The sequence below is a fragment of the Schistocerca nitens genome, chromosome 5 (assembly GCF_023898315.1).
Source record: "Schistocerca nitens isolate TAMUIC-IGC-003100 chromosome 5, iqSchNite1.1, whole genome shotgun sequence".
In the NCBI taxonomy this organism is placed as follows: Eukaryota; Metazoa; Arthropoda; class Insecta; order Orthoptera; family Acrididae; genus Schistocerca; species Schistocerca nitens.
This window is the reverse complement of record NC_064618.1, coordinates 447,348,247-447,364,208: the sequence shown is the minus strand read 5'-3', so window position 1 is coordinate 447,364,208 and position 15,962 is coordinate 447,348,247. Positions and strand designations below refer to the sequence as shown.

Below are 15,962 nucleotides of genomic sequence, written 5' to 3'. Positions count from 1 at the left end.
GGATTCGAACCTGCGACCCTAGTGGTCGCGCGGTTCCAGACTGTAGCACCCAGAATCGCTTGGCCACTTTGGCCGGCCAGCATGTTGGGATTGACCTCCTTGGACAATTTCCAACGTCTGCTAGTGGCAATAGATGGATTATTGTTTGCACTGATTATCTGACACGCTATGCCATTACAAAAGCCGTGAAAACAGCTGAAGCATTCGAGGTAGCCAAATTCATCATGGAAGACATTGTATTAAAACATGGTGCCCCAAGGTTGTTAATTACGGATCAAGGGAACGGTTTTCAATTGAATCTTGTGGCAGAGATAAACCGTTGGTGCATCATTACTCATCACATGACGACTGCCTACCATCTGCAAACTAACGGGCTTACTGAACTCCTTAATAAGACCTTGGCCGACATGCTATCAATGTTCATCAGTGTTGAGTAGAGCAACTGGGATGAGTTGCTACCTTTTGTGATGTTTGCCTACAACACTGCCAAACAAGAAACCATAGGATTTACACAATTTTTCCTGGTGTATGGACGAGATTCGACGACGACAATGGACACTGTGTTTCTGTTACATCCTGATGATGTGGACGACGACTACATCGGCCAGGTGTTAATCAGAGCTGAGGAAGCTCGGCAGTTAGCTAGACTCTGCACGCTTCAGGCTCAAGAAAACGATTGCCGAAGATACGACCTGAACCACTGCCCTGTTGTCTACCAGTCTGGTGACTTAGTCTGGATCGTCACTCCTTTTCGGAAGGTTGGTCTCTCTGAGAAGCTCCTCAGGCTCTGCTTCGGATCTTATAAGGTTGTAAAACAGTTGTCTGATGTTACTTATGAAGTTGACGATTTCGACCCCAACACAAGACGACGAAAGATCAGAGATTCGGTCCACATCCTTCGAATGAAGTCCTATAATGATCCTGCAACCCAGGGTAAATTCGAAGTTCCGATGACAGGCAACAAGCGGAAAGGTGACGAAGAGCCTAGTTGCAAAGGAAGTTCTAAGAAGATCGCCGCCAGTGCGAACATCAGTCATTGGGAGTCATCGTATGCGGGACCGGTGACTCGTTCCCGGACTACGAGGACAAACACCGAGATGCTGTTCTCTTAAGGAGGGAGCAATGTCGCAGAAGAGGCTGAGTAGAACAGTCACCATGGTATAGTGGTTACGATACTAGACTGTTTCATGGAGGGATGCGAGTTCAAAACTCACCTGAGCTGTAAAATTTTAATTTCTATATTCACCTAGAGTACATTCTAGAAGTATCCACACATGTCAAGAATCATTGTACTGGAATGTTCTGTAATTGTATATATACCGTATGTGTTGTGCCCGGAGACAGTTCGCTCTGCACTCTGGTATGTGCAAGTGCTGAATAAACCTTCGTTAAGTGAAGTTAGTGTTCATCATTCATCTAATTGCACCTTCTTCTATGTGACAATATGCTCTTCAGTACAGATAAACCACACATTGCTAAAATACTCCCAGTAAACAAAAGTCAACATTTGCCTTTCTTACCATAAGCCTCACATGCTCGTTCCATTTCATATCATTCTGCAACCTTAAATACAGACATTTAGAGAGCATGACTGTGTCAAACAGGACAGTAAGTGACTGTGTCAAGCAGAAGAGTACTAATGCTGTATACAAGCATTACAGATTTGTTTTTCGTACTCATCCACATTAACTTACATTTTTCTACATTTAGAGCTGACTGCCATTCATCACACCAACTAGAAATTTTGTCTAAGTCATCTTGTATCCTCCTAAAGTCACTCACCTTCGACACCTTACCGCACACAACAGCATCATCAGCAAACAATCGCAGATTGCTGCCCAACCTGTCTGCCAAATCATTTATGTACTTAGAGAATAGTAGCAGTCCTATCACACTTACGTGGGTGAGCATGGTTTGCTGTCAGTCACACTGTGGAGACACTGCTGCCCCTCCTTTTGAAGCCAGGTTGCTGCTCCTGCCACCCAACAGCTACAGTGGATGAATCTCTCCGAATCCTTTTCTTTGTGCCCATGTCTCTTTCTTTGCAATTAAAGTATCAGTTGTAATTGTTTAATATTTCTATAATTAATGGACACCTCAGTCCGAATTTTTATCTGCCAATACCCTTGTATGTCTGTACTTTATATGACTAGTTTCCTTTCCTATGTATTAAACACTGTCAGATTCTGATATTAAGTTTAAAGTTACTAATTGTTGTGGCGGCACTAATTACTTTTAGTCTGTAAACCCAGCCACATTAATTATACAATAATTCTGGATTTCCGAATATCACCTGCTCGATTGCGACGTACTAATGGTATACTATTTGTTATCTGTTATATCTTCCTCTCTGTAGTTTTCAGCAATCACAAGATTATGAATCAAATACATATGTTAGTGAAGATGGCTGTGAGCTTTCTCATGAACTACTTCACTTTTAGTGTTTACCTAAAAATATATCAGCTATTAGGTGGAATCATTTAGCTGTAGTTATAGCTTTTTTTTGTCTGTGATAAACAAACTAAAAGCAACGGTTGTTAAATGTTTCAATATTTGAACCTGCTTGTTTTTAATCTACAATGCTTGGATAGTAGTATTGTATTAGGTATTCTGATGCCGTACTTACGTATCTGACTGTCACTTGGGTTAACTCTAGAAAACATTTGGCTATTTCCTTACATTAAAAATATTATTTGGATTGTTGTTGTTCGGAGTGATTATAACACCCAAATAGCATTTTTGTCAAGGCTGACACAAAATACCTGTTATTTTTTATGCAATTAAAGCTTAAAAGTCATCTAATTTCAAGTTTATGTTAGATGATCAAAAACCTCTGTTATTGGCTGAAGCTCTGGTGATATCACAGACCAGGTGTAAGATGAAGCTAAACATCTGTTACTTAAGTGTTAGAGTGTTTTTGCGGAATTTCTCTGTAAACTGTTTAGCTTTTTAGTGATGGAAAATGCTTTTACAACTTCAAAGAAACACCGTAAAGAAATTTTGTGAACACTGATTGTGGGAACCTCCTGAAAATTTATATGTTAATGCTCTACCAATATAGAGTGATGATATTTATAGATTTCCAGAAAGTATTTGACATGGTACCCCATTGCAGGCTGTTAAAAAGGTACAAGCATATGGAATAGATTCACAGATATTTGAGTATCTCAAAGACTTCTTAAGTCACAGAACCGAGTATGTTGTCCTTGTCGGAAAATGTTCATCAGAGACAAGAATACCATCAGGAATGCACCAGGAAAGTATGATAGGAGCACTATTTTCTCTGTATACATAAATGATTTGGTGGACGGTGTGGGCAGAAATCTGCTGCTGTTTGCTGATGATGCTGTATTGTACGGTAAGGTGTTGATGTTGAGTGACTGTAGGAGGATACAAGACGACTTAGACAAAATTTGTAGTTGGTGTGGTGAGTGGCAGCTTGCTCGAAATGTAGAAAAATGTAAGTTAGCACGGATGAGTAGGAAAAACAAACCTGTAATGTTCAGATACAGCATTAGTGGTGTCCTGCTTGACACAGTCACGTAATTTAAATATCTGGGCACAATATTGTAAAGTGATATGAAAGTGAACAAGCATGTGAGGATTGTGATAGGAAAGATGAGTAGTCAGCTTTGGTTTATTGGGAGCATTCGAAGAAAGTGTGGTTCATCTGTAAAGGAGACTGCATATAGGACACTAGTACGACCTATTCTTGAGTCAAGTGTTTGGGGTCCGCACCAGGTTGGATTAAAGGAAGACATCAAAGCAATTAAGAGGTGGGCTGCTAGAGTTGTTAGTTACTGGTGGGTTTGAAAACATGAGAAATTAGGGCTCATGCAGAGGCATATAGACAGTCATTTTTCCCTCATTTTATTTGTGAGTGGAACAGGAAAAGAAATGACTAGCAGTGGTATGGGGTACCCTCTGCCAGGCCCCATAAAGTGTGTTGCAGAGTATCGATGTAGATGTAGAAGGATGGGCCTTCTTTTCGCTGCTAAACCCAACATTGTTAAACTCGCTAAAAAAAGTGGACCCATATCTTACATGTAGATTTCCAACTATCAGATTCATGTGGAATAAACTGTCAGAAACTAAGAAGAGTTTGACCTATAAAATGAACCATCTTTCACTGTCACTGCATTCTTGAACTATGATTCAAAGCAGAGGAAAATTTCCTTGTGTTCAAGAACATTAGCACAGGTAACTCAATGTGGGTCAAGTCTGTGGGCAATCAGTAACACATCTTACTAAGGATTAGAAGATTCCATATTCAAATACTGATGACATCATAAATTTGTAAAAGTTGCAAGGTCATAGAATTTTAAAATGTTACATGAAATATGGTAATAGCATTAGAAAGAATTCGTTGTGGCCGTTGTTTCAATAACTTGGCAATAATTTGTCAGAGGAATAGGCAACTGAGGATAAATACATTTAATTTGCATACACATAAATGCCCACATTGCAAGGAGCTGTAGGGTGATGAGGTTTAGGTAACATAAACATATGGGAGGGGGATATTAGTGAGTGTAAACAAACGACAGTGTGTGGAGGAGACTTGTTTCATCTTTATGTAAGACGATGAAGCTTTAAACAGTAAGAAGCCAGTCAGACAGTAAGAAGATATAAAAAAGGATTGTTTCCAACAAAATAAAAAGTATTGGATCACATTAACTAGAAATCTTCATGAAGGTTACACATGTGAACAGTGATTGTAAATGTGAGCACGTGTAAATGGAAGCAGGGAAAACTCAACAATACTATGTTTCTGATCAGTGTTGTGAAATTATACGAATGTGATTTGGTTTTCAAAAGAGTTGAGTCGTTCATAGATAACTTAAAATTTTCGTTTAAACCGGATTTGAACCAATGACCAATAGATAGCTGTTTATAAACTGTCATAGTCCACTGCTCTACCAACTGAACTTCCGAATTGTGCATGTAATGTTGAATACAATGACAGTCACTTTTTCCAATTTTCTCTGCAATTTTAAGTTCATTGAATGACACCATATGTGCTTTTAACAGTGGGAAGGCATAGCTTGGAGATAAATTAATGTTAACTTCAGAGTGCAAGACAATCTTTGGTTAGGGAATTTGTACATCGACGTGGCATCATTTTGCAGGTATATTGCAGCCACATCTTCTCTTTCTTTGGAACACAAAAAACAATATTTCAGGAGTTTTTGTATACGTATTTGTACACTGTGGTTAGACACCATTTGTAAACCATTTCCTGAAATGTAAATTCTGAAACAAGCTATCACTATGACTGAGCTTTATGGTTGTAGGAACAGCAAGCAGCCAGTGATTTCACAGGCATAACGCAACTCAAATGGAGCATTTTAAAGGGCATTCAAATGATTTCAAATTTGTTTCCATTTATTTTTATTAAATAACACTGAAATTCAAGAGGAAAAAAGCATTTTAGAAGCAGAAAATGAGATAATTAATGAAATAAGATGATTTCCAGAAAACAGTCGAGTACCCAGTTTAGACGTTACTTATAGATAACGTTTTTGATGTAGTGTCGTTGTTGTTGGAACAGTCTGAGTAACAATTACCTTTGAATGTGGAAATGAGTCTCATTGCTACTCCATATCACAGCATGGTGAAAATTAAGAATTACAAGTAATTATTCATGAAATGAGTTTACATTGAACAAAATCATCTTGGGCAACATTTGGATAGTTATTTTTGTGCAGATGAAATTAAACTAATCTTTTAGAATACACTGTAGCAGGTGTCGAGGTAACCCCTGAGGTAAAATGTGCTACCTTGTTTAATGCGAAATACCCCGAATTTCAATGTCTTTCCAACATTCCATGTATTTTTGGGTGTGAGTAATTAATTTCTCTTGATAATTGACCTAGGTAAGTAAATTAATCCATCCATTTGCGTGTTATTTTACCACCAGAGACTCTTTCATTAAGTGGAAAAATTGACTGTTGACAAAAAAGGTGTTACAGGATAACACCAGAATCATTATTTCAGAAAAATAGCTCATTTGCTTAAGCAGGATTTCCGTGTCCCGTGGTACCATGTGTAGTAATCTCCACCTCTGAAGTACTCCAAGGTACTGGAGAGTACTGCCCATTTAGAAAATGTGCATTCTGTGCCACCCTATATTAAGAATCTTCACGAAGTCTATTGCAAAATGCAGTAAACCTTCATTACTTTGGCAGCACTGAATTTTGCATGTGGATTGGCACTTACACATTGCTGTTACTTATAGATGTGGTTCACTACATGGTATATACAAGATTGTCGTTGTGTAAACTTTAAAAACAAGGCAGCTTTATATATAAAGACAGACACACACACACACACACACACACACACACACACACACACACACACACACACACACACACACACACAGCATGTTGTATTTCCTTGACATACTGGTACCATAGTGAGCCAAAAATTACATAATATTTCAGGTCCTATCATTGAAACAAATTTTCAGTCAGTTCATTATGTGAAAACTATTTCTTTACGAAGCAAAATCCCATTCAGTCTTCATCTTTATGAATTATTTGGATAGGATGCTATAGACAAAAACTCTTCTATGATGCTGTTTACCTAATATGCACACTGCAATAGTAGTTTTAAAAAATTAATCTCTTTTGAAACACTGCAGCAGTTATTTGGAATTATATAGAATGATGAACTGTGCCACCATTGTAACTTCTGCTCCCAAAATACCTATTTTCTTTTGTTCTACACTCTTTTTCTCATTAAAATATTGAGAGAATAAAGAAATACATCTCACATGACTTCGGTAGTAAAATTATATCATCTTTGTATTAACTGCAATTGAAAATAATTTGTGGATCTAATCCATAGAAACAGACTTTGCAGTTATGTATGAGTTATTATGTTGTAATTTTCTGTAAATAAGTTGAATGTGTGTGGAATAAAATAATTAAACAAATAATAAGAAAATAGTATAAAAATCAACAGCAAGGTAAAGCAGAAGGAAATATAAATACAAAAGTTTCTGAATTGATCAGATGCACGTGTTCGGAAAAGTAAAGGTACTCACATTGTGTGGTTGTTCAGAATTGTAAAGAAGGTTCTTTTTTTGAAAGTTTCACAAATTGCACTACCTCTTATGCAAAATTGCTTTCATTTTATATCATCAGTATACAGCTGTGGTATTTGTTTTTGCAAGTAAATAATAACAAAAATTATTTTTAGCCATACTCTCTCATTTTCATAGAAACATTTTATAATATCTGTTTCTGTTTGTTGTAGATGTTGAAAAGTTGAGCAAAATGAAGAAGCTCCTTGAAATATTGTCAAATCCTAACAAGAGAATGCCACTAGAAACACTACTGAAGTGTGAAGTTGTTTTAGAGAAGCTTGATTTTAAGAGGGTAAGAAGTAATATATATTCTGGAAAAATATTGTTTGTATCTACTGTAGAGGGACAAAAGTGTGAAAGTATGACTAAACACAATTTGTGTGTTAACACTATGATTGAGTTAGGTAACACAGTTTACATTTCTCCCATCTAAAGCTAGAGAATATATTTCAAGCTCAACAGTAACACTAGAAAAACTAGTTAAAACTGGAACATCCATAGTTGATGGTTCCCTTGTTCAATACTGTGAAAAATCAGGGGAGAAGGAAAAATGTAGAGACAAAAAGAGTAGAATAAATTACTCATGTTACCATGGTGGAAGATGCAAAATATGCTGATTAGAAATGAAGTGTAATATTGAAAGTCTTAAATGCTATGGAATTTGTGTTGGTGGACAAGGATTGTGAGCTTTTCAGTGAATAATTCATAATTTTATTTTTTGATTTTTATGTTAAGATATTTATTATTTGTTCACATGTTTGTATCCTGTGGTAAATTACAGAGTATCCCAGCATCCTGGAAAACTTTGGGAAACTTTTTATTCTGGAAAACTTTGGAAATTTTTGCATTTTACATGCCAGCCCTCAGAAAGCCACAGCACTGGATTTGATTTTGGGCAGAATCATTTGTTTACCTTCTGTTTGGCTCAGTGCAGCATTGTGTTCAGTATTCACCCTCAGCTAATGAGGATGGAATCCCCAACGATGGAATTGTATTTTTGAAACCAAATATATTGTGATGTAGATTAAGATGCCAGGTATCACCCTGCAGCAGTTCACCCTGGTGGGCCCTTGTTGGAGAGTAATTGACTAAAAAACTTCTGGAATTTTACGTGATGCTCAGCAGCGCTAAAAAAGTGGTATTAAATAGACTGATTGTGCAGTGTAATGGGTAGGGTAAGGGTTTCTGATGGAGGAGGTTTTGGGTTTGAATCTCGTCAGGTGTGTTAATTTTTTTATTTTTTATTTTTTAAATCTTTATCAAGATGACTTTGGTGATTATTTTTATCCAATTAGTTGGTTTAAATGTAATTTTTTATTTTTATTCTTTGTCACATTTTAATCACCGTATGAACTTTTTCATTTGTTTCATTTTATCTTTATATCATTCTTTTCCAGTTGGACTTTTTGAGAGTGTGAATTTATATTTGTATACTATAATATTCAGTCATTTGAAAATTCTGATTTGTTGGTTAAAAAACAAAAGACAAAATAATATATTTTAGTTGACTGTGCAGTGGTGTGAGAAATGTGTTTTTTGTTACAGGATGGGCAATTTTTTTATGTGATAATCATCATAGAAACATCTAAAACGTAGCCTAAATTTTTATTGCACTATGGACAAAAAACTGCAGATAAAAATTTAAATGAAAGAAGGGTTTGTAAGTAAAACAAAATTCAAGCAAAATGAGAAATAGATATAATGAATGCAATAACCTGGATGAAAAAAATAGGACGATAAAAACAAGAGAAATTATACTGAAATTAATACAAAAAGTTAATTAAAAATGTGTAAAGATTTCAACTCGAAAAAGAATGATAGGAAGAAAAATGAGAGCAAATGAAGAAGTTGGTATTATGAGTGAAATGATGCGACAGAGGAATAGAAATAAGAAAAACTACATTTAAATCAATTAATTGAATAAAAATGATCAAAGTCATTTTGATAAAGATGTAAAAATAATAAAAAAAAAATTTAACGCTTGCGACAAGATTCAAATCCACAACCTACTACATGTGAAGCCCTTACCCCAACTGTTACACTGTGCAACCAGTCAATGTAATACAACTTTTTTAACACTATTGAAAGTCATGCAAAATTCTGAAATTTTTTTGTCAGTTATTTGCAAATGAGGGCCTACCAGTGTTTGATACCTGGGATCTTAACCTACATAACTGTATAGATGGTTTCAAAAATTTGATCCCACCACTAGGGACCTCTCCTTGTAAGAGCTGTGCCAGAACCCGTCACTAGTGTTTCGGCATCCCCCATCCCCTCCACCCGCACATTCCAATGCAGCAGGCAGCCAGCCCACTCTGGCTGTAACTGGCCAAACTGAGTGTGCCGAATGAAACTGAGCAAATGTTTGTTGTGGACATGGAACTGCTTGTACATCTGTCTCTGCACCTTGGCCACACTTCCCTGGTTTATTGTTGTGCTGCTGTTTTGTCAGTTTGTGAGGCAGTGTGACCAGCAAGTTGTGTGAAGTGTATTTGATCTGGTCTACATTTACACCTGTTCAAATGTAAATATTGCTTTGTTTACTGGACAATGTGATGACAGATATGTCCTTTTAGGGGAGTCTGTGGACTCCTTGAATCCATTTATTTTGAACCAGGATAAGCCGTGATAGGTTTGCCTACAGTACACTTTTGAGATGTATGCTAAAAATTACTATTATAGTTTGTAAACAGCTGTTAAGCTGATCGCTGTAAATACTTTTAAGTAACAGTAAAGGAGACCAGGACCATGCACTGAAAAGCAGAAATGCTGAGTTGTCAACAGACACAAAAAAAAAAAAAAAAAACCCTTGCTGGCTTTCAGAATAAATCATTTCTCAAAGTAGTACAATAAAACACACACACACACACACACACACACACACACACACACACAAGCGTGCGTGCACCTCTGCCCTTATGTCGTGCCGGCAAATGAGGGCCTACCAGTGTTTGATACCTGGGATCTTAACCTACATAACTTTATAGATGGTTTCAAAAATTTGATCCCACCACTAGGGACCTCTCCTTGTAAGAGCTGTGCCAGAACCCGTCACTAGTGTTTCGGCATCCCCCATCCCCTCCACCCGCACATTCCAATGCAGCAGGCAGCCAGCCCACTCTGGCTGTAACTGGCCAAACTGAGTGTGCCGAATGAAACTGAGCAAATGTTTGTTGTGGACATGGAACTGCTTGTACATCTGTCTCTGCACCTTGGCCACACTTCCCTGGTTTATTGTTGTGCTGCTGTTTTGTCAGTTTGTGAGGCAGTGTGACCAGCAAGTTGTGTGAAGTGTATTTGATCTGGTCTACATTTACACCTGTTCAAATGTAAATATTGCTTTGTTTACTGGACAATGTGATGACAGATATGTCCTTTTAGGGGAGTCTGTGGACTCCTTGAATCCATTTATTTTGAACCAGGATAAGCCGTGATAGGTTTGCCTACAGTACACTTTTGAGATGTATACTAAAAAAATTACTATTATAGTTTGAAAACAGCTGTTAAGCTGATCGCTGTAAATACTTTTAAGTAACAGTAAAGGAGACCAGGACCATGCACTGAAAAGCAGAAATGCTGAGTTGTCAACAGACACAAAAAAAAAAAAAACCTTGCTGGCTTTCAGAATAAATCATTTCTCAAAGTAGTACAATAAAACACACACACACAAGCGTGCGTGCACCTCTGCCCTTATGTCGTGCCGGCAAATGAGGGCCTACCAGTGTTTGATACCTGGGATCTTAACCTACATAACTGTATAGATGGTTTCAAAAATTTGATCCCACCACTAGGGACCTCTCCTTGTAAGAGCTGTGCCAGAACCCGTCACTAGTGTTTCGGCATCCCCCATCCCCTCCACCCGCACATTCCAATGCAGCAGGCAGCCAGCCCACTCTGGCTGTAACTGGCCAAACTGAGTGTGCCGAATGAAACTGAGCAAATGTTTGTTGTGGACATGGAACTGCTTGTACATCTGTCTCTGCACCTTGGCCACACTTCCCTGGTTTATTATTGTGCTGCTGTTTTGTCAGTTTGTGAGGCAGTGTGACCAGCAAGTTGTGTGAAGTGTATTTGATCTGGTCTACATTTACACCTGTTCAAATGTAAATATTGCTTTGTTTACTGGACAATGTGATGACAGATATGTCCTTTTAGGGGAGTCTGTGGATTCCTTGAATCCATTTATTTTGAACCAGGATAAGCCATGATAGGTTTGCCTACAGTACACTTTTGAGATGTATACTAAAAAATTACTATTATAGTTTGTAAACAGTTGTTAAGCTGATCGCTGTAAATACTTTTAAGTAACAGTAAAGGAGACCAGGACCATGCACTGAAAAGCAGAAATGCTGAGTTGTCAACAGACACAAAAAAAAAAAAAAAAACCTTGCTGGCTTTCAGAATAAATCATTTCTCAAAGTAGTACAATAAAACACACACACACAAGCGTGCGTGCACCTCTGCCCTTATGTCGTGCTGGCAAATGAGGGCCTACCAGTGTTTGATACCTGGGATCTTAACCTACATAACTGTATAGATGGTTTCAAAAATTTGATCCCACCACTAGGGACCTCTCCTTGTAAGAGCTGTGCCAGAACCCGTCACTAGTGTTTCGGCATCCCCCATCCCCTCCACCCGCACATTCCAATGCAGCAGGCAGCCAGCCCACTCTGGCTGTAACTGGCCAAACTGAGTGTGCCGAATGAAACTGAGCAAATGTTTGTTGTGGACATGGAACTGCTTGTACATCTGTCTCTGCACCTTGGCCACACTTCCCTGGTTTATTGTTGTGCTGCTGTTTTGTCAGTTTGTGAGGCAGTGTGACCAGCAAGTTGTGTGAAGTGTATTTGATCTGGTCTACATTTACACCTGTTCAAATGTAAATATTGCTTTGTTTACTGGACAATGTGATGACAGATATGTCCTTTTAGAGGGGAGTCTGTGGATTCCTTGAATCCATTTATTTTGAACCAGGATAAGCCATGATAGGTTTGCCTACAGTACACTTTTGAGATGTATACTAAAAAATTACTATTATAGTTTGTAAACAGTTGTTAAGCTGATCGCTGTAAATACTTTTAAGTAACAGTAAAGGAGACCAGGACCATGCACTGAAAAGCAGAAATGCTGAGTTGTCAACAGACACAAAAAAAAAAAAAAAACCCTTGCTGGCTTTCAGAATAAATCATTTCTCAAAGTAGTACAATAAAACACACACACACACACACACACACACACACACACACACACACACGCAAGCGTGTGTGCACCTCTGCCCTTATGTCGTGCCGGCAAATGAGGGCCTACCAGTGTTTGATACCTGGGATCTTAACCTACATAACTGTATAGATGGTTTCAAAAATTTGATCCCACCACTAGGGACCTCTCCTTGTAAGAGCTGTGCCAGAACCCGTCACTAGTGTTTCGGCATCCCCCATCCCCTCCACCCGCACATTCCAATGCAGCAGGCAGCCAGCCCACTCTGGCTGTAACTGGCCAAACTGAGTGTGCCGAATGAAACTGAGCAAATGTTTGTTGTGGACATGGAACTGCTTGTACATCTGTCTCTGCACCTTGGCCACACTTCCCTGGTTTATTGTTGTGCTGCTGTTTTGTCAGTTTGTGAGGCAGTGTGACCAGCAAGTTGTGTGAAGTGTATTTGATCTGGTCTACATTTACACCTGTTCAAATGTAAATATTGCTTTGTTTACTGGACAATGTGATGACAGATATGTCCTTTTAGAGGGGAGTCTGTGGATTCCTTGAATCCATTTATTTTGAACCAGGATAAGCCATGATAGGTTTGCCTACAGTACACTTTTGAGATGTATACTAAAAAATTACTATTATAGTTTGTAAACAGTTGTTAAGCTGATCGCTGTAAATACTTTTAAGTAACAGTAAAGGAGACCAGGACCATGCACTGAAAAGCAGAAATGCTGAGTTGTCAACAGACACAAAAAAAAAAAAAAAAACCCTTGCTGGCTTTCAGAATAAATCATTTCTCAAAGTAGTACAATAAAACACACACACACACACACACACACACACACACGCAAGCGTGTGTGCACCTCTGCCCTTATGTCGTGCCGGCAAATGAGGGCCTACCAGTGTTTGATACCTGGGATCTTAACCTACATAACTGTATAGATGGTTTCAAAAATTTGATCCCACCACTAGGGACCTCTCCTTGTAAGAGCTGTGCCAGAACCCGTCACTAGTGTTTCGGCATCCCCCATCCCCTCCACCCGCACATTCCAATGCAGCAGGCAGCCAGCCCACTCTGGCTGTAACTGGCCAAACTGAGTGTGCCGAATGAAACTGAGCAAATGTTTGTTGTGGACATGGAACTGCTTGTACATCTGTCTCTGCACCTTGGCCACACTTCCCTGGTTTATTGTTGTGCTGCTGTTTTGTCAGTTTGTGAGGCAGTGTGACCAGCAAGTTGTGTGAAGTGTATTTGATCTGGTCTACATTTACACCTGTTCAAATGTAAATATTGCTTTGTTTACTGGACAATGTGATGACAGATATGTCCTTTTAGGGGAGTCTGTGGATTCCTTGAATCCATTTATTTTGAACCAGGATAAGCCATGATAGGTTTGCCTACAGTACACTTTTGAGATCTATACTAAAAAATTACTATTATAGTTTGTAAACAGTTGTTAAGCTGATCGCTGTAAATACTTTTAAGTAACAGTAAAGGAGACCAGGACCATGCACTGAAAAGCAGAAATGCTGAGTTGTCAACAGACACAAAAAAAAAAAAAAAAACCTTGCTGGCTTTCAGAATAAATCATTTCTCAAAGTAGTACAATAAAACACACACACACACACACACACACACACAAGCGTGCGTGCGCCTCTGCCCTTATGTCGTGCCAGCTGGTTGCACAATGCCAGGGTTGCAGTTCAACATAATAGATGGACTGGGGTTGGGTTGGGTAGAGGTAGAGAGAGGTGATAAGCGAGAATAGGTATTGTGGGTGGGTAACTAGTGGCTCAGAAGCAAAAAGCCTGTTCGCTGGCTAGGAATGAAGAAGTTAGGGGTGGCAGGTGCACAAGCTAGGCGTGTGGGTGTCAGGGCTGGTGGAGTGTGGTCCACAATGAAGGTGGTGTAGAGACATGAATTAGTTGGGGCTGATAGGATAGAGGAAGGGCAAACTGTTGAGTGGAGTTTGTGGTGACAGAGGGTTAATGGAAATTGATGCCTGGAAGGTCTGCATAGTTCAGCAAAGATGGTGGTGTAGGGAAGGATTCAGATGATTTAGGTTGTGAAGCAGTTATTGAAATAGAGCAGATGGTTTTCAGCTGCGTGTTGTTCCACCAGATGGTAGTCTTTGTTCTTGGCCACAGCTTGGCGGTGGCTATCCATTCTGATAGACACCTTCTCTGCTGTCATATTTACATAAAAAGCTGTTCAGTGATTGCAGCAGAGTTGCTATATGACGGGGCTGCTTTCACAGGTGGCCCTGCCGCTGGTGGGGTAGGATAAGCCTGTGCCAGGACTGGAGTAGGAGGTGCTGGGTGGATGGACTGGACAGTTATTGCACCTTGGTCTTCCATAGGGATATGATCTCTCTGGCAAGGAAGTGGAAGTGGGCATGGTGTAGATATAGACAAGGATGTTGCATGGGTTGGATGGGTGATGGAAAGTGCTTTAGGAAGCATGGAAAGGATCTTGGGTTAGATGATAGATAATCAAACCTTGGCGAAGTGGTTAAAGTCCAAGCTGATATTGGATGACGGGTGGGAAGGGGGGGGGGGGGTTGTGGCTGATTCTTGGGGTGATTGGTTGGTTAGAGGTGTGTAAGGATACAGCATGGTAAATCTGTTTATGGACTAAATCTAAATTTGGGAGACAGTGCTTGTATGTGTAGACTCTCATGAGATCTTCAGCATACTGGACAAGGGAGTTCTGAGTTTAATATGGACAGAGATGTGGATGAAGTCATTAGAGAGGAGGAGGTCAATGTCCAGGAAATTGGTACATTCCACCCAACAGTTTCTCCTTCCTCTGTCCTATCCCCACCTCGCCCTATTCCATGTGTCGAACAGCAATCCTGACACTTCACATTTAGCCAACACTGTCAGGGGCACAGGTGTGTGTGTGTGTGTGTGTGTGTGTGTGTGTTTCTTGTGTAGTTCAATTTATACCAAAATTCAGCAAGTTTTTCTTCCTGTTTCGTGTGTGCCTGTTGACAACTCAACACTTCTGCTTTTTCTATGAGTGGTCTCCTTTATCCTTGAAGTATGTACATTCAGCCAGAACTGAGTCTGTTTTGGGCGAATAAGATTTATTATACGGCTCCAGTGGTAGGCATAAAATAATGTCATTGGTATACTAATAAGCATGTCTTGGGCTTCCATCATGCTGTGATTGGTTGTGTTAATGTTGAGTTTACACCTGCAATGGGAGCAGTGCAACACAGGTGGCCAGATGGAGAGTGGGGATTGTAGGCAGTACGGGCAGCTCCATGTGTTGTTTCTCTCTTTGCTCACCGACATTTCCGATCCTGCTGTGGCTCATATTCACTGTAAATTACTTTCACTTACATGCACACAAGAAAGATGTTGCCTTCCTTTGCACCTAGTCTATGAGTGACTTAAATGTGGGATTGGGTGGAGGTTGCTCACAGGAAATAAAGTAGTCTGGGTTACGAAATGTTTTAGTGGCTTTCTGTCTTCGTGATCTCTTAGTTACATCTTACTATATTGTTTAGTTGTGATCCTATATAAATAATGCCTATATTAGCTTCGACTTCACTCAAAGAACTGAAATTGTACATTCAGCGTTCGCTGGACTGAGGATCCAGAATTTTTGTGGTTCGCAGAACACACATCTGAGAAATTCTATTTTGAATACAAGCTG

General features: G+C 39.2%; 1 protein-coding gene across 1 annotated transcript in view; it reads left to right on the top strand.

Annotated features, from left to right (window-relative positions):
* LOC126260257 (mediator of RNA polymerase II transcription subunit 15) overlaps window positions 1-15,962 on the top strand; it is a 165,811-nt gene that overhangs the window by 136,028 nt on the left and 13,821 nt on the right. Inside the window, exon 11 of the mRNA XM_049957585.1 lies at window positions 7,261-7,382. Coding sequence (XP_049813542.1) covers window positions 7,261-7,382 — 122 coding nt within the window. The remainder of the gene's footprint in view (window positions 1-7,260; window positions 7,383-15,962) is intronic.